A 25,997-nucleotide genomic window follows, 5' to 3' on the forward strand; every position below is an offset into this window, starting at 1 on the left:
CAGTGAATACTAGCCTAATTAACCGTGATTATTTATTTGAATATGGTGGACAGGCTGACAATTTTGGCCCACGCCCACATTCCAGATTATGGGGGTGAGCAGGGTGGTGGTGGGGTGAGCATTTATTCTATTTTACATACCACCCCCGCTCCCACCCAGAACACACCCGGCGGGAGTACAGAAAATACAGCCCATACTCTGTGTACTGACCATCCCTTTCAAACTTGCCACCAAATTACCATCCCAACGCCAAAATCCCTTTCCTCGCCAATGTGTTAATCCTTCTCAAAGCCATGCATGTACCTCAAGTTTCTGCTCATCACAAAGCTGAAATAGCACCAATCAAAGTCACAGGTGACACCCATTGTGAGTGGCCATACAAACTATCCCCTCTCTTCCTTCTCCACCTCTACAATCTTTTTCCACAATTGACCACATGATCCTCCTCCAATGTCTCTCTTCTGTCGCACGCACGCACACATTAAGTTTCGACTAGCTAAATTATGTTATACGTGAAATCAAGATGAAAAAAAGTTTACATTTATCTATTCATGTTTGTAACCACTTGGGGTCACCATAACTCTACTCTAGCCCTGAGAGTGTTATTCCATTAGAACACGTTTTTCAACATTCTGCGTACAAGAGAAAAAAAGTCTCAAATATTTGAAACACTTGACTCATTCCATTTAAAATCATTTGAAATGCTCACCAAGATTCCAAGCAAAATAGTATTTTGGCCTGGCAGCTAATAATGAAAAATACAGGTACAGCACTCGAATTGTTAAGGACACCGTATTCACAAAGGTTTTGTCAATATTGTATTCCACTGGGAACACCTTCGTGACCGTCAGATGAAATGACAAAGAAATTCCGCAAACTAGAAGCTTGAATAGTACAGGTTTCTGAAAGAAAGCACAGAAAGAATTTAAACATTCAAATTATAAAATGAAAACATTAAATATCCACAGGTTAAAAAATATATCTGGCACTGTTGCTCAACGTTAGTGCAATTCATACTATAGTCAATTCTGATTAGTTCAAAGCGCTTAATCCAAGTAATTGATATTTCAACCCTTCTTAAGTACTAACATTCCATATCATGGTTTTACCAGTGTTGCTCAATTCAAACTTTTGGAGCAAGAAATGACTGAATCATTAAAAGTAGATTGTAGTTATTTCAACCAATTAATTGCTCTTCAGGCTGGAAACATTTTAAAAATAGTAAAGTGTAAATGCTGGAAATCAAAGACGTTGGCAGCAGTTCCTTTCTAAAAATTTTTTTTTTTTTTTTTTTTTTTTTTTTGAGTACCCAATTCTTTTATCCAATTTAGGGGAAATTTAGCATGGTCAATTCACCTACCCGACACATCTTTTTGGGCTGTGGGGGGTGAGACCCATGCAGACACAGGGAGTTGCCAGCAATTTTTTTTCTTTTCAAAGCAGAAAGGATACTTGCCAAAATTTGTCTTCCCAGAGTTGTTCTAGATTTTTATGGATTTCTATCTGCTATCTTCCTCGCTGTAAAACTCGTGCACACACGCAAGCAAAAGAGAATAGGGAAGTATTATTTTTAAAAGTATATCTCTGCAATTCTATCTTTTTTATATTCCTGCTTTCAGATCAAAATAATTGCATCATTCTTATCTGTAACTTCAGCAGTTTCTTTTTCTTAGATGCCATTGTCCAATGGGCCATTTAGAAATTGTGCACAAAACCTCAGAAACAACTTAAAGGAACATAGGACTCAGGAGCCTGAATAGGCCATTCAGCCCTTCGAGCCTGCTCCACCATTCAATAAGATCATGAATGACCTGATTGTCGTGTCAATCCCACTTTGTCTGCCCCCTCTCCCTGTAACTCTAGTCTCCCTCGTCTATCAAAAATCCAGCCAAATCAGCCTTGAATAAATTCAATGTTCCTGCCTCCAATACTTTGAGAAAAACAATTCCATACACATACAACCCTCTTGGGAAACCTTACTCTTAAACTGTGTTCCCTAGTCCTATTCTCCCCATAAAAACTAACATCCAGAGGACTTCCGGGTGCGGCGATGACCAGCGAAGTCGCACGTTTCGGAAGCTCCCGGTGGAACGGACCTTTGGGCTCTTAATAGGAGTCCCATCGGCAATTTTAACGGCAAATAACACTGCGGTAATCCAGAAGGGAATCCCCCCTGGACACGGATGGAAAAAAGAGAGCACAGTAGCCGGATTGCTGTGGATCCTCAAGAGCAGCAGCGAGGAAGGCAGGGACAAAGCAAGATGGCGTCGGAAGGAGGCAGTTTAATATGGGGCCCTGACCAACAAGAGTTCCTGCGGCGTTGCGTAGATGAACTCAAAAAGGAGATGAAGAAGGAGCTGTTGGCCCCGATATTACAAGCGATTGAGGGGCTAAAGGAGGAGCAAAAGACCCAGGAACAGGAGCTTCGGGTCGTGAAGGCAAAGGCTGCTGAGAATGAAGACGACATACAGGGCTTGGTGGTGAAAACGGAGATCCACGAGGCACAACACAAGAGATGTGTGGAAAGGCTGGAGGTGCTGGAGAACAATGCGAGGAGGAAGAACTTAAGGATTCTTGGTCTTCCCGAAGGTGCAGAAGGGGCGGACGTCGGGGCATATGTGAGCACGATGCTGCATTCGTTAATGGCCCCGACGGGTCCGCTGGAGGTGGAGGGAGCCTATCGAGTTATGGCGCGAAGACCGAGGGCTGGAGAAATTCCTCGAGCAATAGTTGTGAGATTTCTCCGATACAAGGACAGAGAGATGGTCCTCAGATGGGCCAAGAAAACTCGGAACAGTAGGTGGGAGAATGCGGTGATCCGCGTGTATCAAGATTGGAGTGCGGAGGTGGCGAGAAGGAGGGCAAGCTTTAATCGGGCCAAGGCGGTGTTGCATAAAAAGAAGGTCAAATTCGGAATGTTGCAACCGGCAAGACTGTGGGTCACACGTCTAGGGAAACACCACTATTTCGAAACGGCAGACGAAGCGTGGACATTTATTGTCGAGGAGAAGCTGGAGTGAGCGGGCCAGAAAAAGAACGTTTGGGACAAAAGTGGGGGGGTGAATTTGTGGGATGAAGGGGGGAAAAGGGGGAAGAGAAGACTTCCCAGATTGTTAAACCTGCGACCCTGTAACTTCTCTCTCTTCCCCATGTCGTGGGGGAGGGGGTGAGGGAGGATGAGGAGCTGTGGGCGCCGGCCATTGGGGGCGGGGCCAAAAGGGGAAGCACGGGCTTTGTTCCCGCGCTATGGTAATCATGGCGGGAACAGGGAAGCAGGAAGGAGGGGGCCTCGCACAGTGTGAGCCGAGGTCACGGGGGGAAGCCGAGGTCGGCCAGAGTTTGCTGACTTCTGGGAGTAACATGGGGGGTGCAATTACGCTAGCTTGGGATCTAGCGGGAGGGGGTTAGCTGGGTTGCTGCTGCTGGGGAGAAGGGGGAGCTGGTATAGGGGGGATACAGCTACGTGGGAACCGGGTGAGGAGCTGGATTGAAAAAGGAAATGGCTAGTCGTCAAGGGGGGGTGGAGCCCCCCAACCCGGTTGATCACGTGGAATGTGAGAGGGCTGAACGGGCCGATTAAGAGGGCACGGGTACTTGCACACCTAAAGAAACTTAAGGCAGATGTGGTTATGCTTCAGGAGACGCATCTGAAGCTGACAGACCAGGTTAGACTTCGCAAAGGATGGGTGGGGCAGGTGTTTCATTCGGGGCTAGATGCAAAAAACAGGGGGGTGGCCATACTAGTGGGGAAGCGGGTAATGTTTGAGGCAAAGACTATAGTGGCAGATAGTGGGGGCAGATACGTGATGGTGAGTGGCAAACTGCAAGGGGAGGCGGTGGTATTGGTGAACGTGTATGCCCCGAACTGGGATGATGCCAATTTTATGAGGCGTATGTTAGGACGAATCCCGGACCTAGAAATGGGGAAGTTGGTAATGGGTGGAGACTTTAATACGGTGCTGGACCCAGGGCTGGACAGATCGAGGTCCAGGACCGGAAGGAGGCCGGCTGCAGCTAGGGTGCTTAAGGATTTTATGGTGCAGATGGGAGGAGTAGGTCCCTGGAGATTTAGTAGACCTAGGAGTAAGGAGTTTTTGTTTTTCTCCTATGTACATAAAGTATTTTCACGAAAGATTTTTTTGTTTTGGGAAGGGCACTGATCCCAAAGGTGACGGGGACGGAGTACACGGCTATAGCCATCTCGGATCATGCTCCACACTGGGTGGACCTGGAGATAGGGGAAGAAAAACAACAGCTTCCACCCTGGAGAATGGACATGGGATTATTGGCAGATGAGGGGGTGTGTTTAAGGGTGAGGGGGTGTATTGAAAGGTACTTGGAAATTAATGATAATGGGGAGGTATAGGTGGGAGTGGTCTGGGAGGCACTGAAGGCAGTGGTTAGAGGGGAGCTGATATCTATTAGGGCACATAAAGGAAAGCAGGAGGGTAGGGAAAGGGAGCGCTTGTTGAAAGAACTGCTGAGGGTGGACAGACAATACGCGGAGGCACCGGAGGAGGGACTATACAGGGAAAGGCAAAGGCTACATATAGAATTTGACTTGTTGACTACGGGTAAGGCAGAGGCACAATGGAGGAAGGCACAGGGTGTACAGTACGAATATGGGGAGAAGGCGAGTAGGTTGTTGGCCCACCAACTGAGGAAAAGGGGAGCAGCGAGGGAGATGGGGGGGGGGGGGGGGGTGAGAGATGAGGAAGGGGAGATGGAGCAGGGAGCGGAGAGAGTGAATGGAGTGTTCAAGGCATTTTATGAAAGATTATATGAAGCGCAGCCCCCGGACGGGAAGGAGAGAATGATGTGCTTTCTGGATCAGCTGGAATTTCCTAAGGTGGAGGAACAGGAGAGAGTGGGGCTGGGAGCACAGATTGAGACGGAGGAAGTAGTGAAAGGGATTGGAAGCATGCAGGCGGGGAAGGCCCCGGGACCAGACGGATTCCCTGTTGAATTCTATAAGAAATATTTGGACTTGCTGGCCCCGCTACTGATGAGAACCTTTAATGAGGCGAGGGAAAGGGGGCAGCTGCCCCCGACTATGTCTGAGGCAACGATATCGCTCCTCCTAAAGAAGGAAAAAGACCCGCTGCAATGCGGGTCATACAGGCCCATTTCCCTCCTGAATGTGGATGCTAAGATTCTGGCCAAGGTAATGGCAATGAGGATAGAGGATTGTGTCCCGGGGGTGGTCCATGAGGACCAAACTGGGTTTGTGAAGGGGAGACAGCTGAATACAAATATACGGAGGCTGCTAGGGGTAATGATGATGCCCCCACCAGAGGGGGAAGCAGAGATAGTGGTGGCGATGGATGCCGAGAAAGCATTTGATAGAGTGGAGTGGGATTATTTGTGGGAGGTGTTGAGGAGATTTGGCTTTGGGGACGGGTATATCAGGTGGGTACAGTTGCTGTATAGGGCCCCGATGGCGAGCGTGGTCACGAATGGGCGGGGGTCTGACTATTTTCGGCTCCAAAGAGGGACGAGGCAGGGATGTCCTCTGTCCCCGTTATTGTTTGCACTGGCGATTGAACCCCTGGCCATGGCACTGAGGGGTTCCAGGAAGTGGGGGGGGGGGGGGGGGGGAGAAGAACACCGGGTATCTCTGTATGCGGATGATTGTGGCGGACCCGGCGGAGGGGATGCCAGAGATAATGTGGAACCTTGGGGAGTTTGGGGATTTTTCAGGGTATAAACTGAACATGGGGGAAAGTGAGCTATTTGTGGTGCATCCGGGGGAGCAGAGCAGAGAGATAGAGGATTTACCGTTGAGGAAGGTAACAAGGGACTTCCGGTACCTGGGGATCCAGATAGCCAAGAATTGGGGTACATTACATAGGCTTAATTTAACACGGTTGGTGGAACAGATGGAGGAGGATTTCAAGAGATGGGACATGGTGTCCCTGTCACTGGCAGGTAGGGTGCAGGCGGTTAAAATGGTGGTTCTCCCGAGATTCCTTTTTGTGTTCCAGTGCCTCCCGGTGGTGATCACGAAGGCTTTTTTCAAAAGAATTGAGAAGAGCATTATGAGTTTTGTGTGGGCTGGGAAGACCCCGAGAGTGAGGCGGGGGTTCTTGCAGCGTAGTCGGGACAGGGGGCTGGCACTACCGAGCCTCAGTGAGTACTACTGGGCCGCCAATGTTTCAATGGTGTGTAAGTGGATGGGAGAAGGGGAGGGAGCGGCGTGGAAGAGATTGGAGGGGGCGTCCTGCAGGGGGACTAGCCTGCAAGCAATGGTGACGGCGCCGTTGCCGTTCTCACCAAAGAAATACACCACAAGCCCGGTGGTGGTGGCTACATTGAAAGTTTGGGGGCAGTGGAGACGGCATAGGGGAGGGTTGGGAGCTTCGGTGCGGTCCCCGATAAGAAACAATCATAGGTTTGTTTCGGGGAGAATGGATGGGGGATTTGGAGCATGGCAAAGAGCTGGGGTAGTACAATTAAGGGATCTATTTGTAGATGGGACGTTTGCGAGTCTGGGAGCGCTGACGGAGAAATATGGGTTGCCCCAAGGGAATGCATTTCGGTACATGCAATTGAGGGCTTTTGCGAGGCAACAGGTGAGGGAATTCCCGCAGCTCCCGACGCAGGAAGTGCAGGATAGAATGATCTCAGAGACATGGGTGGGGGACGGTAAGGTGGCGGACATATACAGGGAGATGAGGGACGAGGGGGAGATCATGGTAGGTGAGCTGAAAGTGAAATGGGAAGAAGAACTGGGGGAGGAGATTGAGGAGGGGCTGTGGGCTGATGCCCTACGTAGGGTAAACTCATCGTCCTCGTGTGCCAGGCTAAGCCTGATACAATTTAAGGTGCTACACAGGGCGCATATGGCTGGAGCATGGCTTAGTAAATTTTTTGGGGTAGAGGATAGGTGTGCGAGATGCTCGAGAGGCCCAGCGAATCACACCCACATGTTCTGGTCATGCCCGGCACTACAGGGGTTCTGGGTGGGGGTGGCAAAGGTGCTTTCGAAGGTGGTGGGGGTCCGGGTCGAACCAAGCTGGGGGTTGGCTATACTTGGGGTTGCAGAAGAGCCGGGAGTGCAGGAGGCGAGAGAGGCTGACGTGTTGGCCTTTGCGTCCCTTGTAGCCCGGCGCAGGATATTGTTAATGTGGAAGGAAGCCAAACCTCCGGGGGTGGAGACCTGGATAAACGATATGGCAGGGTTCATAAAGTTAGAAAGGATTAAGTTCGTGTTAAGGGGTTCGGCTCAGGGGTTCACCAGGCGGTGGCAACCGTTCGTTGACTACCTCACAGAAAGATAGAGGGAATGGAAAAGAAGTAGACAACAGCAGCAACCCGGGGGGGGGGGGCGGGGGGGGGGGGGGGGGGGGGGAGGAATCGGACGGACTCTCAGGGATGTTATTGTATATGTATAGGTATTTGGTATATGTAATTGTATATTGGATTGTTGGATTGTATTTTTGGAGAGTATTTATTTTGGACAAGGCAGTTGCCATGTAGTTTTGTTTTTTGTTTTTGTTTATATATTTATTTATTTGTTTAAAACTGGCCACAGGTATTTATATTGCTTTATTGTTGTGTAAAAGAAACACTACGTATTGTTATGTTTGGCCAAAAAACTTGAATAAAATATATATTTTTTAAAAAACCAACATCCTTCTGGTACCCACTCTATCAAGTACCTTCAAGATCTTATCGGTTTAACTAAAATCACTCTCATATTCACAACTCCAATAGGTATAGGCCTGTCCAACCTTTCTTCATAAGATAAGCCTTTCATCCCAGGGAGGAGTCAAGTGAACCTTCTCTGAACATAAGGAGACCAAACTGTACACAGTATTCCAGATGTAGTCTCTACAGCTGCAGTAAAACTTCCCTACTTTTATACTCCATTTCCCCTGCAATAAACATCAGCAATCCATTTTCTTTCCCAATCACTTGCTGTATTTGCACAATTTTGTGATTCATGTACCAAGGCACCCCAATTCCTCTGTACTACACAGTTTTACAATCTCTCTCCATTTAAATAGTATACTACTTTTCTATTCTTCCTGCCAAGAGGGTATCTGTTAACTTGATAACATACAATAAAACTACTCCACACAGCAATGCAAAATGATATGCTACCCTAGTCACTTTTGTGATCCAAAATAAAGCAATGACAAATTACACAAATATGTTTTCCCCCATTAATGTAGCTTCTAATTTTCCTCCATTCAAGGTACAAGCATGGTTTTGTCAGTTGTCTAATAAGGTACCAGAAGCAATCCTCTTCATCTTGGGGTTAGTAATACAACACAGAAGGGGCCCTGCGGCCCATTGAATCTGCACTGACAAAACTAAACTAAATCTACACTAGTCCCACTTTCCAGCACTCGGCCCATAACCTTGAATGTTGTGCATTTCAAGTGCTCATCCACATACTTTTTAAAAGGTTTTACGGTTTACTGGAAGGTTGCATGACCCACCCCCCCAGGCAATGTATTTCAGACACCCACCACCCTCAGGATCAAACTTTTTTCTCAAATCCGCTCTACACCTCCTGCCCCTCACTTTAACATTTATGCCCCCTCATTATTGACCTTTCAATTAAAGGGAACACAGTTGCTTCCTATCCACCCTGTCTATACTCTCAACTTTATAAACCTTAATCAGGTCCCCCCCTCAGCCATTTCTGCTCAGTAAACAACCCGAGCACATCCAGCCACTTTTCATAGCTCAAATTCTCCATCCCAGGCAACATCCTGGTGAATCTCCTCTGCACCCTCTCCAATGCAATCACATCCTTCCTATAGTGAGGAGACCAGAACTGCGCACACAGTACTGCAGCTGTGATTTAACCAAAATTTTGTGCAGCTCCAACATAACCTCCCTGCTCATATAATCTATGTGACGGCTGAGAAAGGCAAGTGTCCGTATGCTTTTGTTAACTATCTTATTAACCTGTCCTAGTGCCTTCAGGGATCTGTGGTCAAGCACTCCAAGTTACCTCTGAGTTTCCTAGTGCTCTGCCATTCATTGAGTACTCCTTTGTTTTACTACTACTTCCTAAGTCCATCACCTATCACTTTTCAGAATTCCATCAGCCACTGATCTGCACCATCTAACCAACCTGGCTATATCTTCCTTTAACCCTGACCTCTTCCTCACTATTAACCATGCTGCCAATCATTGTGCTATCCGTAAACCTATTAACCTCAACCCCCCCACACACATTCTCATCTATATCATTTCTAAATATCACGAACAATAAGCGACGAAGCACTAATCCCTGTGGTACCCCGCTGGTCATCAGCCTCCAGTCACACAAACAGCCTTCTACCACTTCGACGGTTTTGGATCCAACTTGCCAAAGTACCCTGGATCCCATGTGCTTTTACCTTCTTTATCAGTCTCCCATGTGCGACCTTGTCAAAGGTGTTGCTGAATTCCATATAAAACTACATCAAAGCACTACCTTCATCTACACACATGGTCACTTCCTCAAAACATTCAATCAAATTTGTTAGACGTGACTTCCCTCTGACATAGCAATGCTGACTATCCCTGACCAAACCCTGACTCTCCAAATAGATGTAATTTTCTTCTTCAGAATTGTTTCCAATAGTTTCCTTACCACTGATGCAAGAGTAACTGGTCTATAATTCCCTGAGTAATGTCTACCACCCTTCTTGAAAAGTGAACCACATTAGCTGTCCTCCAATCCTCTGGCACGTCCCCTGTGGCCAGAGAGGAATTAAAAATTCAGAGCCCCTGTAATTTCCACCCTTGCCTCCCACAGCAACTTGGGATACAACTTATCCGAACCTGGGGATTTGTCCAGTTTTAAGCCTGCCAAAACCTCCACTACCTCCTCACTCCCTGTGTCAAAATGTTCAAGAACCTCAAAAGTCTGTCTCTCCAATTCTTTACCTACATCCTTCACCCTGAAAGCAGATGTGAAGTACTTTTAATGCCCTCCAGCTCCACGCAGATTGTCCCTTAGTCCCTAATGGGCCCTACTCTTTCCCTGGTTATCCTCTTCCCCTTAATATACCTATAGAATATCTTGAGATTCTCCCAAATCCCACCCGCCAGTGCTTTTTATGCCTTCCTTGCTTTCTTAAGTTCCCCCTACATTTTCTACACTCCACTAAGGCCTCTGCCGATTTGTTCCCTTTGTACCTGCCAAAAGTCTCTCTTTTCTTTCTTATCCAGTCCTGAATATTCCTAGTGCTCCAGGGTTTTCTGGGCTTGTTGCTCCTATATTTCACCCTAAAGGGAACATGTTGGGCCTGTACTCTCCCCATTTCTTTTTTGAACACTCTCCCCATTGCTCTGCTGTAGATTTTCCCACCAGAAGCTGTTCCCAGTCTACTTGGTCAGATCCTACCTTATTTTAATAAAATTCCCCCCCCTAATCCAAAACCGTTTTTTGCAGACCATCTTTTTCCTTTTCCATAACAAACAAATTTAAATTGTACTGTGTTATGGTCACTATCACTAAAATACTCCCCTGTTGCCACCTTTCCAGCTTCATTCCACAGAATTAAATTCAGCACTACGCCGTCCCTTGTTGGATCTTCTACATATTGACATAAAAAGCTCTCCTCAATATACTTCAAGAAATCCACCCTCTCTAAACCCAATGATTTTCCCAATTCATGTGAGAGAAGTTGAAATCCCCCAATATATTATTGTTTTTATACACCTTGTGTGATTTGTCTACATATTTGCTTCTCTATTTCCCACCGACTGTTTTGGGGTCTATAATATACATCCAGCAAAATAACTGGCCCCTTTTTATTCATAAGCTCTACCTACAAATCCTCAAGATATCGTCCTTCTTTACCGCAGTAACTCGCTCCTTAATTAATAATACGACACCACCTCCTCTTTTACACGCTTGCCTGTCTCGCCTGAAAATCCTGTACCTGGAATGTTGAGTTGCCAGTCCTGTCCCTCCCTCAACTAAGTCTCTGTGATGGCAACAATATCATACGTTCACATGTTAATTCACGCCATTAACTATCGGTCCCACCAAAACACTTCTAGCATTAAAGCAGTGGCCATCCAGCCACTCCTTACTCCCTTGGAACTCAACAGGGCCAAACTCCCTCCATCTTAGTTCCTTTACCATAGTATGCTGTGGCCCACTCCCTGGCAAACTAGTTTAAACTCCCTTCAACAGTACTAGCAAACCCACCTGCAAGGATGTTGGTCCAATCCTGGTTCAGGTGCCGACCGTCCCATTTATTCATGTCCCATCTTCCTTAGAAACAGTCCGAGCGATCCAAGAATCTAAATTGTATCTCCTTCCTATCCCTGCATTCATCTGCCCTATTCTCCTATTTCTGCACTTGCTAGCATGTAGCACCAGGAGTAATCCAAAGATTGCAACCGGAGGTCCTGCTTTTTAATCTGCTGCCCAGCCCCCTGAATTCTTGAAACAAGGCCTTGGTCTGGTTTCTCCGTCAGTGGGATCCTCTGTCCGCGGATTTCCTGATGGCGTCGGGGTCCACAATGGGAAACCCCATTGGCTGGCTGGCTGCCGGGACGGAGAATCCCACTGGCGGTGGGGGCATACCACACCAGAAAACGGGTGCGGCGGGATGGAAAATCCCACTTCTTTATCTTTCATTCTACTTATATCATTGGTGCCAACGTGTACCACAACCATTTGACTTATAACTCTCTCCCCCCTCCCCCCTTATGAAGTCTGAGGTCCTGACGTCACGCCTGAGGCCGTAGAAACGCCTGTCTGTTCCCCTAATTAATCAATCAAACTCCAATCACTATCGGTCTTTCTTCCTTCTTTCTTCCCTCCTGTACAGTCAGGCTGCTTGTTGAGCTAGTAGCTTGGCTCTGACCAGCACTCTCATCAGCTTCCAAAATGGAGAACTAATTTGAGAGCTGAACCCCAGGTGATTCCTGCACTGCCTGCTTCTCTTGGACTGCCTGGAAGTCACCTTTTTACTGACTGCAACATGGAATTATATCAACAACTTTGTAACATCTTTGCAATCTTCATTTCAATCATGTTTGCATGTGGTTTCCCTTGAGCTAGGTAAGCTACACGACAGTCTTTAAAGAATACCAAATGAAGGATAATTTACAGCAAATTAACGATGTGATGTGTAATTAACCTTCTAAAATATCAACTAGATTTTCCAGTTTTGTTGCTTTATAAAAGATGAAACGAGAGTACCATTTAAAACTTACCACAGGTGAAGGTTCACTTTTTCCACATTGTCCGTTTCCTTTTCCATTTACTTCAGCACATTTCATGTTTATTGTCCTGCCTTCAATAAAAGCCATATAGTCTTTGTACGTATATAATGGCCCTGCTAAGATACCCATGAAATTACAGTTGTAGCTTAAATATTCCAACAGACTTGGCATGGTTCTGGAATTCAAAGTAAAGTGGGGGGGAAAAAAAGAGCTTAATTATAGTGAGCACAGCTGATAATTATCCCTACACAATACTTTTAACAACTTGAGTAAAAGACTTAATCTTTTCTTGAAGCTGTGCATGGTATAAAAAACTATTTAAAAAAAACAAGTGGGTGGAAAGAAGCATGCCGAGTAAAACGGTGCAAAACACCTTGCTGTTGAGAATCTTAGTGACAATGTATAAGGATACAAGATTTGTACTTGCAAAAATTTCTTGTTAACTTTAACCGCAACGTACCGTTTCTTCTGCCACATTACATTGAAGTATAGCAATTAGTGCAGATAGACATTAGCCTGAAACCTTGCATTTGGGTTCTCAGAACAATCAAATGATGTCAGCACTTAAATTTGAGGTAATAAAGGCAATAGGAAGTAAAAATGTAATTACAATTTCTCTTAATTTTAAAAGAGTTGATGACGGCATATAAAAAAAAAGGATTTTAATCGTAGATTTTACGACAGAAAAGCACACAGTATTTTGCTGTTGCCAAAATTACCAGAGGTCCAACAGTGTCAATCCTACCCCAAATCTGCTACACTCAGATTACTGAATTCCTAGTCATATTACTCCAATAATATGGAGAGGTGGGGGATTGGAAAGAGAGGAGTATTCCAACACATTTTACTGACTTCCTGCATTGATATTAGGACTAGATATACAAACTATGAGCCATTCTTTCACAGGGCCCCTCGAATATTCCTTTCTCAAAATCAAAACTCAGGCGCAATCTCGATCTACCCTTTCCTACTCTCCCTTAATAAATAATGCACCAGGATTTTCTCCTTTTCATGATAATTTGTTTATATCACCTCATTTCCCATTTCCTGTTCTGCTTCTTTCCCCAGTACCATCACTGCACTCTGTCCATTTTGAAAACTGTAATTCTGAGCCATTGGAGAGCTGTCAGTTGCTACTCAATTGCTTACGTTATCTACTAATAAAAGGAGCAGTGAAAGCAGAACTTTTCAGTTACGCTGGTTCCTGAAATTCAAAGAGGAAAAATCAGCAGAACGAGAAACAGGAGCTGAGAGACAGCTGCTACTCCTTTCATGAAAAATTCATGATCCTCTAGCTTGACACCAATTCAATTTCAAGCAATCTGTAATCAATATTGGAGAACATGCCAATTCTCAACAATAAAAATGGACAAACTGATGCAGATTCAAGACAGAACAATCAACCTTGAAATGAGGGGCACAAGTCTTCTAAAAGGGAACAAAGCCCCCTGGGGCAAGTGCATTGTGCCGAGAAACACATGGCTATTCAACGCGAGTCGGGGCCTGAATGGGGGCTGCGCGGCCGAGGCCACACATAAACCCTGTTTTATACAGCGGGGAGTTCTGCTCGCCGGAACTCCCATTTGTAGCGAGAGAATAAGATTCCATTTAAAAATGATGTCCCGATCTCGAACCTCCAGCCCCTCCCCCCATAGCCTGAACGCAATTTGGGAGGGTCCCTGCCCACCCCATATGGGAGGGTCCCTGCCCATCCCAAATGGAGGGTCCCTGCCCCCCCCCCAAATGGAGGGTCTCTGCCGCCCTGCACCCCCCCGTGCGCCAAATCATCTGAACCACTATGACCAGCAGACTGCAGCCCTGGCTATGGAGGCAAGCTGACTTTCCATTCTTGCTGTTACAGCACAGTGAGCTGTGTATTTTGGATGGTACAGTACAGTAACAAAAAATCCTACTCTCTTCAGAACATAGCGGAGACCAGGAGATTGTTCTAGCTTTGGCACTCTGGATATGAGGTAGTGATAGTCTAGATTAGGGTTTTTCAAAGTGTGGGTCCTGACCCGCAGGTGGGTCGTGGGCAGGTGTCGGAAGGTCAGGGAACCACGGGTCACGATTGATTGGATGGGGATAGAGGGTAGAATTCTAGTGTTGTTGTGTACTTGGAAGCATTGCCATGTGATCATTTGCGTCCTCCTGACAGAAATATTGATTTCTTGTCTCCTCAAAAGGTATGGTGCATCGAACAGCGCAGTACACCAGCAGCTTTATCATGGTGACAATCAAACTATTTCTTGTATTAATAATAATAGTAACCTTTATTAGTGTCACAAGTAGGTTTACATTATCACTGTAATGAAGTTACTGTGAAAAGCCCCTAGTCGTCACATTCCACCACCTGTTCGGGTTCACAGAGGGAGAATTCAGAAAATCTAATTCACCTAACAAGCAAGTCTTTCGGGACTTGTGGGAGGAAACCGGAGCACCCGGAGGAAACCCACACAGACACGGGGAGAACGTGCAGACTCCGTGCAGAATGCAACTGCTGTGCAATGCTCAAGACAAGAGAAGCAAATCACTTCCCAATCATAGTTGGCATTGAATGCAGAAATCAATCGATCAGGAAATTATATCACTGGCAAAATAGCATCACTGGAAGTCTTGCTTAAAAGTACCATTGTGTTATATTTTGTGCACCAGCCAGCCAGGTAACAATTATCAATGGCCGCACAAACGGTGTGATCTTTGATAAAATTTTCTCAGAGATGGAGGATGTTAAGTGATTAAAAGCTTTAAGCTTGTACACAAAAGGTAGGAATCATTCTATAGTTATAGTGAAGCATCTCAGTTTTGCAGAAAGTTATCACCGCACATATAGAACGGATTTCCAAGTCAGGGAAGGGAATATTGAGGATAATATTGGCAACAAAAAATAAATAAGTAGCCATCAATTAACTCCAGAATTTTCCAGTAGATGAAAATATCAGAGTAAGTGACTACTTAATGCCCATCACAAGTTTAAGTTGAGAATTTAGTAGCAGCTCTCAAATGTCTGTTCGTATCAAGTGCTGCAGTTTCCACAACAAATAATGAGAGGCAGAATAACTATTTTCCAACTCCCACAACTGGTCACATTTTCGTGGAAGGAGCAAATCAACGGTTACATTTGACATTCAATAGGCGCTACTTCTCAATTCCGCAGTTACAACAATTTTCATGGAAACTATTCAAAATGAATTGCTGCATTTATTGGGAAAACTGAACAACCTATCGATTAGATGTCTGGAAACTCGATAGACTGAGCAAGACATCAGTAAAATATTAAAGGTTAGATCATAATTTTTATGTCTGGAAACGGCAAGGTTAATGATCGTGCAGTGTTGCTACTTGGGGAAACTGGAAAGAAATTGGAAAATTGCAGCGCTATTTTAATGTTACTAGACGAGCAATCTAGAGGCCTGGGCAATGGTCTGGTGTTCAAATCCCACCTAGTGGGGTCTAGTTTTAATCTAGTGCCAAGGAAAAAAGGGATCAAGAGTCGAACCTCACTCCCACGTCAGCCGAAGAGTCAGAGTGCTGGCAACAGATAGACAGGAGTCAGACATAAGCAGTAACTGAAGAGCATCACAGAGCTTTCCTCACCGTAAGTCATCATCATTCTCCTGCACTGACTGCTCAGCAGGCACAAGGACTCCCCCAGGCCCATTAACCTGATGATTAAGGTTTCATGCAATCCTCCTCCCATGGTTGCAGAGGGATTCTAACAGTCTTGGGGGTGGGAGTGACGTGTTGAGCTGTTGGACAACATGCTGGTCCTATAGCGTGAAGCTGGAAACAATGAGGGCAGCCTTGTCCTCCTTGTTAGACGTTTTAGTTGCTGTGATATGAAGAGTCTAAAGTTCTTGTTCCCTTTCACCAAACACCATTTATTTCACTTCCACCGCCTCTGCACAAAGCTCTTTACAACACACCACCTGACAGAGGCCACCTGAAGCCCCTTTACATATCAGTGTCAATTAATGGATACTTAACATAAATGAGACAACTAATTGCAATGTTTCTTAATCAATTACTTAACAGTCTCCCCTTCCTTGGAGAAAAAAAATAATTAGGTGAAAACAAAATTTCAAGAAACTCAAAAACACACACGATGTGCCCCCCTTTTTTTTTTGCTTTGACGAGAACGGAAAAAAAAGTCACAGAAACAAGCACCCTTCATTAACAATATCCAAAAGTTTCTGTGAACTCGCCCCTCCTTTCGTAACAGTCTGACAGTTGATAGCTCCTGTCGACCCATTTAATTTTTGTTATTGCCCCTCTGTCCAACATCTGCTTCAAACTTGCGATGTCTATCCGTAACCTCTTTTCATTTACACTTTTTGTAGAGTGCACATTTTCCCACAGGGATTTGTCAATGTGACAGTCAATAGGTATATTACCCAAATCCCCTAATTTCTGTCAATATCTGACTTATATAAAAGGCCATATCCACCGCCTCTACAAGGCTTAACGTCTCAGCAGCCAAAGTGCTTTTTACCACTCTCCTTATTTTCTTTGTTTCCCACACAAGCGGGCAACATTTACCATTGTTCCCCAAAAGGAAAATTATAAAACCTCCTGCACTTGAAACCCCATCACATAAATTTGCGTAGGACGCATCACTATAAACTATGAGTTTCAAGTGCCTACGGTCACCTAAAACTGGGAACTTCAAAACACACTCCTGCATTTTTACTTTGGCCAACGCTTTATTTGCTCTTATTATGTCTTCCACTTTGGGATCATTCATTTTTGGACTCAACTCTAAGACATCAAAACTCACGTCCAGTCTAGTCTGTCTACCTAACCAGTTCAGTTGCCCAATTAACCTTCGCAGTTGCTCTTTTTCTATCTTTAAAACCATTGCATCTTTTTGTGAAACTCGGCCACGACTAATTGCTATTGGGCTGATGCTTTCCAAATAAGATTGCGGACGTAAAGTTGCCCCTAACTTAGTCTGTCCAATTTCCAGTCCAATATATTTAAATGCACCGGAAGCCTGACTTCAAACCCTGAATTCTTTCCTCAAACCAGAGATTACAATAGCTTCAAAATCACAAGTCCCACCCCACAAAAAAATCATCGACATGCATCATAAAAGTGCCAGAAAGATTTCCTTTATAGTGCCAGTAAAACATTGCAGGATCTGCTTTCAACTGGCAACAGCCTAACTTTAACAAAACTGACCTTACCGAAAAATACCAGACTCTATCTAGATGCATCATTTAATCCATATATACATTTGTTCAACTTCCAGAGTACCACTTCTGTGTTAGCTGCTTCTTTAGGAGGACGGAGAAAAATGTCTCTCTGGAGCTGATGCCCCTGCAAAAAGGCAGCTTTTATATCTATAGATTTGCATCCCCATGCCTTTGTGGCTAATAGAGCCAAGAAGATCTTTAAAATAACCTTTCCTGCTGTAGGTGAATCTACCCTGAAATCATGATCTTCGAAGTTTTCTTCAAATCCCCTTGCCACAAGCCTGGCCTTTGCCTTATAAGTTCCATCTGGAAGAACCTTTTCCGTGCAAATCCATCTGTGGGATAGAGCTCTTTGTCCCCTATCCGGTACTTCCGTGTATACCCCAAATTCACTCCAACTATGCAATTCTTGCTGTTTAGCTTCCTTAATAACATTTTCATCTAATTTATTTGAAGCCACCAAAATCTCACGTGCATGTAGGCTTCTACTCCTATTAGTATTCGTAGTCTTACTCATGTTCCGAGATCTTGACAAACTACGTCCCCTCTCCCGCCTGGTATCTCGTTCTGTACTGCTACTGCTTGATCTTTCCCTTCTGCTGTGGGGTGTCCTTTCAATAGTTCTCAACCTTTTCCTGCGGACCTGTTCACTATCCGATGTACTATCTGAACTGGCACTACGTTTCTGTGCCCTCCATTTTTGAACTTCGTTTTCCAATCCATTGTCTTGACTCCTTCCCCTGAAAGCTGTACATTCAACCAATGTTCATACTTTCCAGTGGCCTTCCCTGCTCTATTAATAACAGTTGCATCCTTCCATTGACTAGACCCTTCAGGCAAGTATGTCACTTTTGTACCAACTTTTGGCAGTTGCCCTTTCGGAGAAATGGCCTGTTTTAATTCACCAGAAGTGTTGTGTTCCTCCACAGAAACACTGTCTATATCAGTTAATTGGTCCTCATAGTTCTGTAACACATGCGTACCAGATGACTCTGGTTCCTCGTCATGTCTGTCTGCTCTGTCTAAATGAGAAAATTTGTAATCTGTACCCATTATCCTTGATGAATGGACCCTAACAGTTTGATTACCATGTTGCAAAATAATTGTTTTGCCATCTATGCCTATGATCTTCCCTGGGCCTTTCCTTTCATTAGAATTGTCTCTCTTATAGTATACCATGTCTTCTTGCTGAAAAACGGCATCTGATGGCTGTACGTTATGTCTTAAAGCTCTGCGAATTCTTTCAGAGACTTCTGCTTCCAAAAAAGTTTTTTCTACTGCTATGTAATGCATTTAAATGTTCAGCAAAACCAGAGCTAATTGTAGTCCCCTCCCAAGCTGGAGGCTGGTCATCCAAAATGGACGGAATTTTAGGATTTCTATCAAACACTAATCGATAAGGACTATAGCCCCCAACCATCTGCAATGAATTCTTTGCATGTACTGCCCATGCTAAAGCTGAATTTAGCCTGCAATTTGGTCGATCTGCCAAAATTTTCCGAAGCATGTCATCGATGACAGCATGATTTATTTCACAGACACCATTACTAAATGGGCTTTCTGCAGCCGTATTCATAACTCTGATATTCATGTTTTCACACATATCCCTAAACTCATCATTAGCAAATTCTCCCCCATTGTCCGTAAGGAATTTTGCCGGTGGACCCATTCCTGTCCCTATCCATTTTTCCACGATTTGATCCAGAATTACTCTCTTTTCTTTACTTCGTACAATTGTTGATGGACTAAAACTGGTTGCTAAATCTACAAAATGCTAAATAAATATATTATTGGCTTTATCCCAGATCTTAAGATCCATGGCCACAATGTTGTTAAAATCCCTGGCCAAAGGTAGGGTTACTATCGGTCGTGCTGGTGTCCTTCTGTACTTCCTACAAACTTCACAGCGGTCACTAACCTGTTCTATCAGTTTAGTATAATCGTCATCCCTTACCCCTGCATCCTTTAATAAAATTTTCAGCCTCCGAGGAGACGGATGTGCAAATAGCCTATGCAGTTATAATACCACAAGCTTTTTATCAGCTAAAGTCCCATTTTCAACTGCCATTAACACATCCTTAACCACTCTACTTGAAAAATTATTTGTCAGTAATGGAATACAATAGTGTCCCGACTGTGTAAATTCTAAGCCCACAGTCTTTCCAAAAACTGTTGCCTTATCCTGTTCCATATCCAGTTTCTTGTGTGCTTTCTTCATCGATGGTCTGCTCAGAAGCAAAGGTATCTCACTTGATACAACATCCGTGCTAATGAAATGATTCACTCCGGCAATATTGCAAGGGATCACCACTCTTTTCAGCGACTTCAGAGTATTATCATCCCCAAACCTGAAACTTGTAGAACTTTCAAATTCCTTAACCTTGTTACGATTTTCAGCATTCAAAGAGTCCAGGTAACAGTTTAACCAGTCAATTCCACACACAGTAGATGTGCAGCCACTGTCCAATACAGCACAGTTGAAGGATTCTGCAACCAACACCCTCATTACCGGCGTAAAACTGCTCGTCAATAGGACAATGCCTTCTTTCTGGTCACTATCTTTTTCCTCTTCTGACTCTTCAGTGTCATGTGTCGCTTCAAACACTCTCTCATAACGAGTTGGACAGTTGAAAGCATAATGGTATTGAGAGTCACATTGAAAACATCTATTTATCATGTCCCGTGCATTTCTGGGGTTCATCTTCCTATTGTAGGTTCTAACTGGGTTTCTGTCTTCATAATTTCCTTGTCTCGGTCTCTGTCTATAGTCTTGAGCCCTGTTCGTAGCCATACGATTTTGCCATCCTGTTACTAGTGTATCTTTCATATTCTGCCTTATTGCAGGCTGACCTATTTGGGTCATCAGAGCCACCGGAATCGAATGTTTCCCCAGAAATCTTTGTAAAGCTTTTGAAATCTGTTCGAATAAGGTATCCTTATTAGTAAACTGAACTCTTGTCAAAACAAGGAGCCTATCCATGTTACTCACTCTAGCACAGTCAAGTAATTTAAAGGCCAACACAGACTGTGGAAATTTCAGATTGTGTTTCTGCAGCCTTTTATAGAGTCTGCCAAATTCCATTATTTAGTCTTCCATGGAGATATCCTCCATTTTCCAGAACTTATCAAAATCCGACCATGCTTCATACGCACTTAACAAGTCATCTTTCTTATAAACCTTATCCATATAATGTAATAAAGTCTCCACACCTTCTTCTGAGTCGAACTCTTCCAATTCCAGCTCAGAAAGCACTTTGTTTCGGAGTTTACTGCCATATAGTAGAGAAAGAGCCAATGCCATACCTTGTTTTCTCTTTCCCAAAGCAGTTACTTTAGTCCACATAACTATTGCACTTCTCCATTGGTCGTACGATTCCCTTTCAGAAAATAAGGGAGGATAGTCATATCCAGCCATCTTTATCCTGGGTTCAGCCATTTATCTTTTCTTTTTTTCCTTCTCACTCACTCCTTGGTTTGATCAGGAAAAGTTGTATCTTTCAAACCTTCACATTTGCACAGCAACCACCCTCTGCTACCATTGTTAGACGTTTTAGTTGCTGTGAAATGAAGAGTCTAAAGTTCTTGTTCCTTTTCACCAAACACTATTTATTTCACTTCCACAGCCTCTGCACAAAACTCTTAACACACCACCTGACAGAGGCTACCTGAAGCCCCTTTACATAAGTGTCAATTAATGGATACTTAACATAAATGAGACAACTAATTGCAATGTCTCTTAACCCATTACTTAACACTCCTGACCATGCAAATTCTCATCCTGCCTGGCCTCCATCCTCCGGCTCCTCCTCGACTGCCTCCTAAACTACCGCCTCTCTGAGGAGACATTCCGCTCTTCCAGGTCTTCATTAGTAAGGCTGTCGCCTCACTGCTGAGCCAGGTTATGTAAGGCACGGCAGACCGCTATGATGTGGGAGACTCTCTAGGGACTGTTGTAGGGTCCCACTGGATCTGTCGAGGCAGTGAAAGCACATCCCGAAGTGGCCGATGCACTGCTCCCCAACAAGCAATCCTTGCAGCCTGGGGTAACCCTTCAAAATTCCAGGGATTTGCGTTCCCAAGGTTGAAGCGATCATACATGCTCCTGCGAAAAAGTGCACACGTGCAAAAACCTCATCTGGTGGTCACAGACCATCTGAACATTTGAGCCAGTGGTACTCCTTCCTGCTAATAAAGAGGACTCACTGATGCCATGGGGCATGTAGAGCGACAGCCGGGCAGCATGGTAGCACACTTGGCTAGCACTGTGGCTTCACAACACCAGGGTCCCAGGTTCGATTCCCTGCTGGGTCACTATCTGTGCGGAGTCTGCACGTTCTCCCAGTGTGTGCGTGGGTTTCCTCCGCGTGCTCCGGTTTCCTCCCACAGTCCAAAGTCATGCAGGTTAGGTGGATTGGCCATGATAAATTGCCCTTAGTGTCCAAAAAAGGATAGGAGGGGTTATTGGGTTATGGGGATCGGGTGGAAGTGAGGGCTTAAGTGGGTCGGTGCAGACTCGATGGGCTGAATGGCCTCCTTCTGCGCTGTATGTTCTATGGTTTCAGCTGGCAGGCGCTAAGGTCTGGACATTTGCAGACATAGTCTCTCTGGATCCCATGCACACAAGTGTTTATCCTTGAACCCTGAGATTTCACCCAGGTCCTCGACTTTGAGACTGTGGGCAGCTGACATCGTTAAGGGTTAACTCTTGATGGTCAATTAGTTTGACAAGCATGAGTCTCAGGAATGTTAGAGGGCACAATTTCTTTCCACTTCAGGGATAGGCAAGGCAATCAGCACCCTTCTTACTCTGGCAGCATAATTCTAAGATCTCACTGCTGTCAGGCCTCTACACTTAAGACTCCTGGACATGCCACAATTAGCTGATTAAAACAACACTGTTAAGAACTTTTTAAATGACATAGGCAGCAGGCTTCAGAACCATACAAACCAGTCATGGCCCCCATCCCAGAAGCAATTTCAGCACACAGGCAAAAAAACACAAATCCCAAAGCTGGTTGGTTGTATGAATGGGAAGAGTGAGAGAAGTAAGAAAAAATTAACAAAATGGAGAAAAGGACTGGAGCAATGGGCGGAATTTTCACTTTTCTTTTGTGGAGCGTGGCAACAGGTGGGCAAAGTGTCCTTGAATCCACCCGCCCCAATGACTGCTGTCCTCGACGTATTGCTCGAGATGTAGACGCTGTAGCCACGTAAAATGGCTGCTTCCCGATTAAATTGGTCAAATCCCGATCCAAAATGGTGAACGGCATAGGCTGATGGGAAAATAAGCCAACAGGACTCAAACGGAAGGCTGCAGGTAAAACAGTGTATTCGCCTCTGGGGGAAGCCAGACTGATCAAATCATGCAGCCATTAACATCACAACAATCCAGCCATCTGCATAGTGAACAGCCATCCCCGGGAACAATTGCTATACATTAACATTTGTAAAGCTACTCCAGACCTCTCGGCACCAAGAGAGGCTAACACAAAGAAAGGTGTGCAACCACCCCCCGATCAAGGAATGCCCCATTATTGGAGCATAGCGAACCGAGTGATTGAGACCAAGTCCAATCACTTGGAACCAGGGTCAAGGTCCGCCCCAAGAGGCGGGAAGCCCCTAGGAACTATAAAAATAGGGGCCAAGTTCAGATCGACCCTTCTCTTCCTGCTCGCAACCTTCGCAAGAACCTTCAATTAAGATCAAGTAAGTTTGACTCCAGCGATCGCTACCCGATAGACGCTCCTCACCATCGACCTGTATCAGCCTTTGAATCCCGCGGGCTCAGGACCAAAACGAAAGACCATTCGTTTCCCTGACCTGGTGGGCCATTCCTAAAGTTAAGTATTGGCCTGTTAGTTATAGGTATTAGTCTAGAAGCATTATTGTATAAGTATTAATTGCTGTATATAATAAATGACCGTTGATTTAATTCTTACTAAACGGTGTGTTGCATTATTAATCATAACTTGAGCTTGAACCACGTGGCGGTATCAGAAAGATCCCTGGCGACTCGTGAGCAAAGGTGACAGAATTAGAGGTAATAAACTAAGGCTAATAAGAGCAACAACGCCGAGCAACTTCAGCAGGTATGCCCACCGGCCACCAGGTTCACGTCATGGGACACCAGCCGTAATTCACGTTGGCGGCCCTCATGCTGATGCAAATGGATATTCTAATGGGGGTGATTATCAGGAATAGAGGCCCAATAACTCCATTAAAATTTATTATAATGGGGTTCCCGTACTTGAATGTTGGGACTGCCGTCAATTCACTGTCTGGGGGGTGGGGGTGACATCGCCGCAAGACTTCCCGCCAACATGAAATGAGAAATTCAGGGCTCTCATGCAAATTTCTGCTCCCGTCACCAAACCTGCCCAAGAAGTACTTACCACGTTTACAGCATTGCAAGCTCACAAATATATTATGATTCAGTGAAACAGAACTCCACACAAGTTCTGCCGCTGACTCAGCTCAAGATAGAGCTGAGTCATCGGGAGAACTTGTGTGGAATTCGGTTTCACTGAATCATAATATATATGTGAGCTTGCAACGATTGCATATTCTTCAACGATTAAAGCAATGGAGTGACTTGGGCAGGTGCAATGGTAGGGCAGTGAACTGATTTTAAAGTCCTCTATGCGACTGATCAAATCCAAATTTCAACGACTGGAGAGAGGCTTTAAGGAAGCTTAAGCAAACATGGCCAGTGGCCAAGCTTTGATCAGGCCAAACTACCAAATTCACAATACCAGTGCCTTTCTTCTTCCACTGCATTGTTTTCACATGAATCATTGTTGATTCATTGTATGCCACAGGAGACAATTATGGCCAAATTTAACTCACGGAACAGGTGATGCAAATGTTTATGTTGCAACGCACAGTAATTATTCTGAGGTAAAGGAGTCACACATATTTGAAAACTGCCCAAACCTGGAGTTATTTCAAAATTAGCCCTGTAGCTACTTACTGAATAGCCAAGGATTTTTGTACCGGAGTCAGATGCTCTTCTTTTCGTGCCATACCTAAAATAAGCACAGATAAAAGTTATATAAAAACCTTGAGCACATTAAATAACACAGCATCACTACCACAGACAAAAAACATCCCAGGACTTAACAGCTCTGATATATTAAAGTTGTACCAGCAGACACTGAACCAGCATTTCCGAGATCATGCCTACACAGAAATGACATTGCCAATTATACCAGTTTTACACCAACAGGAACTTGCAGCCAAATTCCTGCAAGTGGTATTGGTATATTATGGAAGATAAAAATTGGCTGAAATCAGCATCAACTAAGTCCCTCTATGATATTCATATTATGAAAATTAAAATTTGAAGCCATCGTACCATCATTTATGCACATTGGGCGCGAGTTTTCACTTTGGGTGTGATCGTGAAATTTGCGCTGATTCACACAGTTCAAGTTTCTGCTAAAATTAATTTGCATAATCACAAGTATTCCATAAACAAGCACAATTGGGCTGTGCAATAGATTGCCTTTTACATATTCTTTGTTATATACGAGTGGCAATGCGGTACAATTTTATTTACTGTTGACACAAATTAAAAAGCAATTTTAAAAAAAATAAGCACATTTAGTCCAGTGAGTAACCAGACTTTAAGTCACTGAAAATGATTTTTTTTAAAATGCTGATCTAGCTACTAGTTTCATTGGTATAAAGTAGTCATGATCTTAATTAATATTTTTCTTTAACATGCAGAAAATCCAAGATGTCTCTACTAGCACTTATGTACCTATGAAAATATGTGCATTTTAAAGACCTTCCTCAGTTAGCGGAAACTCAATTTTTGTTATTTTAATCTGGGGCTAGAGCCAGTTTCATAGTCTCGAGAAAGATGATATTTAAATCAGTGATAGAGCTGGTGGAAACAGGAGATATGGGCCTGTATGATTCACTCTCCACCGGATCCTTATCCTTTTTAAGCAACAATGAAATGGATGCCTGACTCATCATTTCCGGCAAGGCCCCTCTAACCACTGCGTCCTCAAACATCTCTACAACGCGGCGGCAACATATCCTTAAACTTTTTACTAAATTGCAGGGGAAACCTACCCGGCCGCAGTGCCTTACCCATCTGTATCTTCCTATCGCTACCTGCACTTCTTCCACCTCCAGTGGCTCCTTCAATCACGCCCTCTGGTACTCCAACCACCCCATAAACTCCCTCATATCGGATGCCTCTTCCGGAGATTCTGACCTATACAGGTCCCTAACAAACTCTTCAGAAACCTTGTTCAATCTCTGAATACTAAACGTGCAGATGTCCATTGCAATACCTCCTGGCAAGTTAAACTTTCACAATCAATAAAACCAAAACTAGATGCTAAAATTCAGACTTTCAAACAGATGCATCTTATTAGCACAGTACCCATTTAGACATCAATTTCATCCTTTCACCAAAATAACAACCCTCACCACCCAACTTAAGAAAATCCAACTGTGGAAGTTTTTTTTAAAAAGAAAAAATAGATTCTAACGCTGAAAAGAGACATGCTGCTGAAGCTTTTCATCTTGCAGTCATCAGGACAAATGCAAGAATGCCAAATTTCAATTAATCACAGCAATTTATACTAAAGGATTAAA

At 44.4% G+C, this 25,997-nt stretch overlaps 1 protein-coding gene across 4 annotated transcripts in view; it reads right to left on the reverse strand.

Moving 5' to 3' along the window:
• mboat2a (membrane bound O-acyltransferase domain containing 2a) overlaps window positions 1-25,997 on the reverse strand; it is a 247,239-nt gene that overhangs the window by 46,598 nt on the left and 174,644 nt on the right. For all 4 annotated transcript variants that reach the window (XM_072498734.1, XM_072498732.1, XM_072498733.1 and 1 more), the window contains 3 exons: window positions 24,355-24,409; window positions 12,181-12,364; window positions 710-902 (listed from right to left, as the gene is read on the reverse strand). In XM_072498734.1, the coding sequence (XP_072354835.1) occupies window positions 710-902; window positions 12,181-12,364; window positions 24,355-24,409 (432 nt within the window). The remainder of the gene's footprint in view (window positions 1-709; window positions 903-12,180; window positions 12,365-24,354; window positions 24,410-25,997) is intronic.

Source organism: Scyliorhinus torazame, chromosome 4, assembly GCF_047496885.1.
Source record: "Scyliorhinus torazame isolate Kashiwa2021f chromosome 4, sScyTor2.1, whole genome shotgun sequence".
Classification (NCBI taxonomy): domain Eukaryota; kingdom Metazoa; phylum Chordata; class Chondrichthyes; order Carcharhiniformes; family Scyliorhinidae; genus Scyliorhinus; species Scyliorhinus torazame.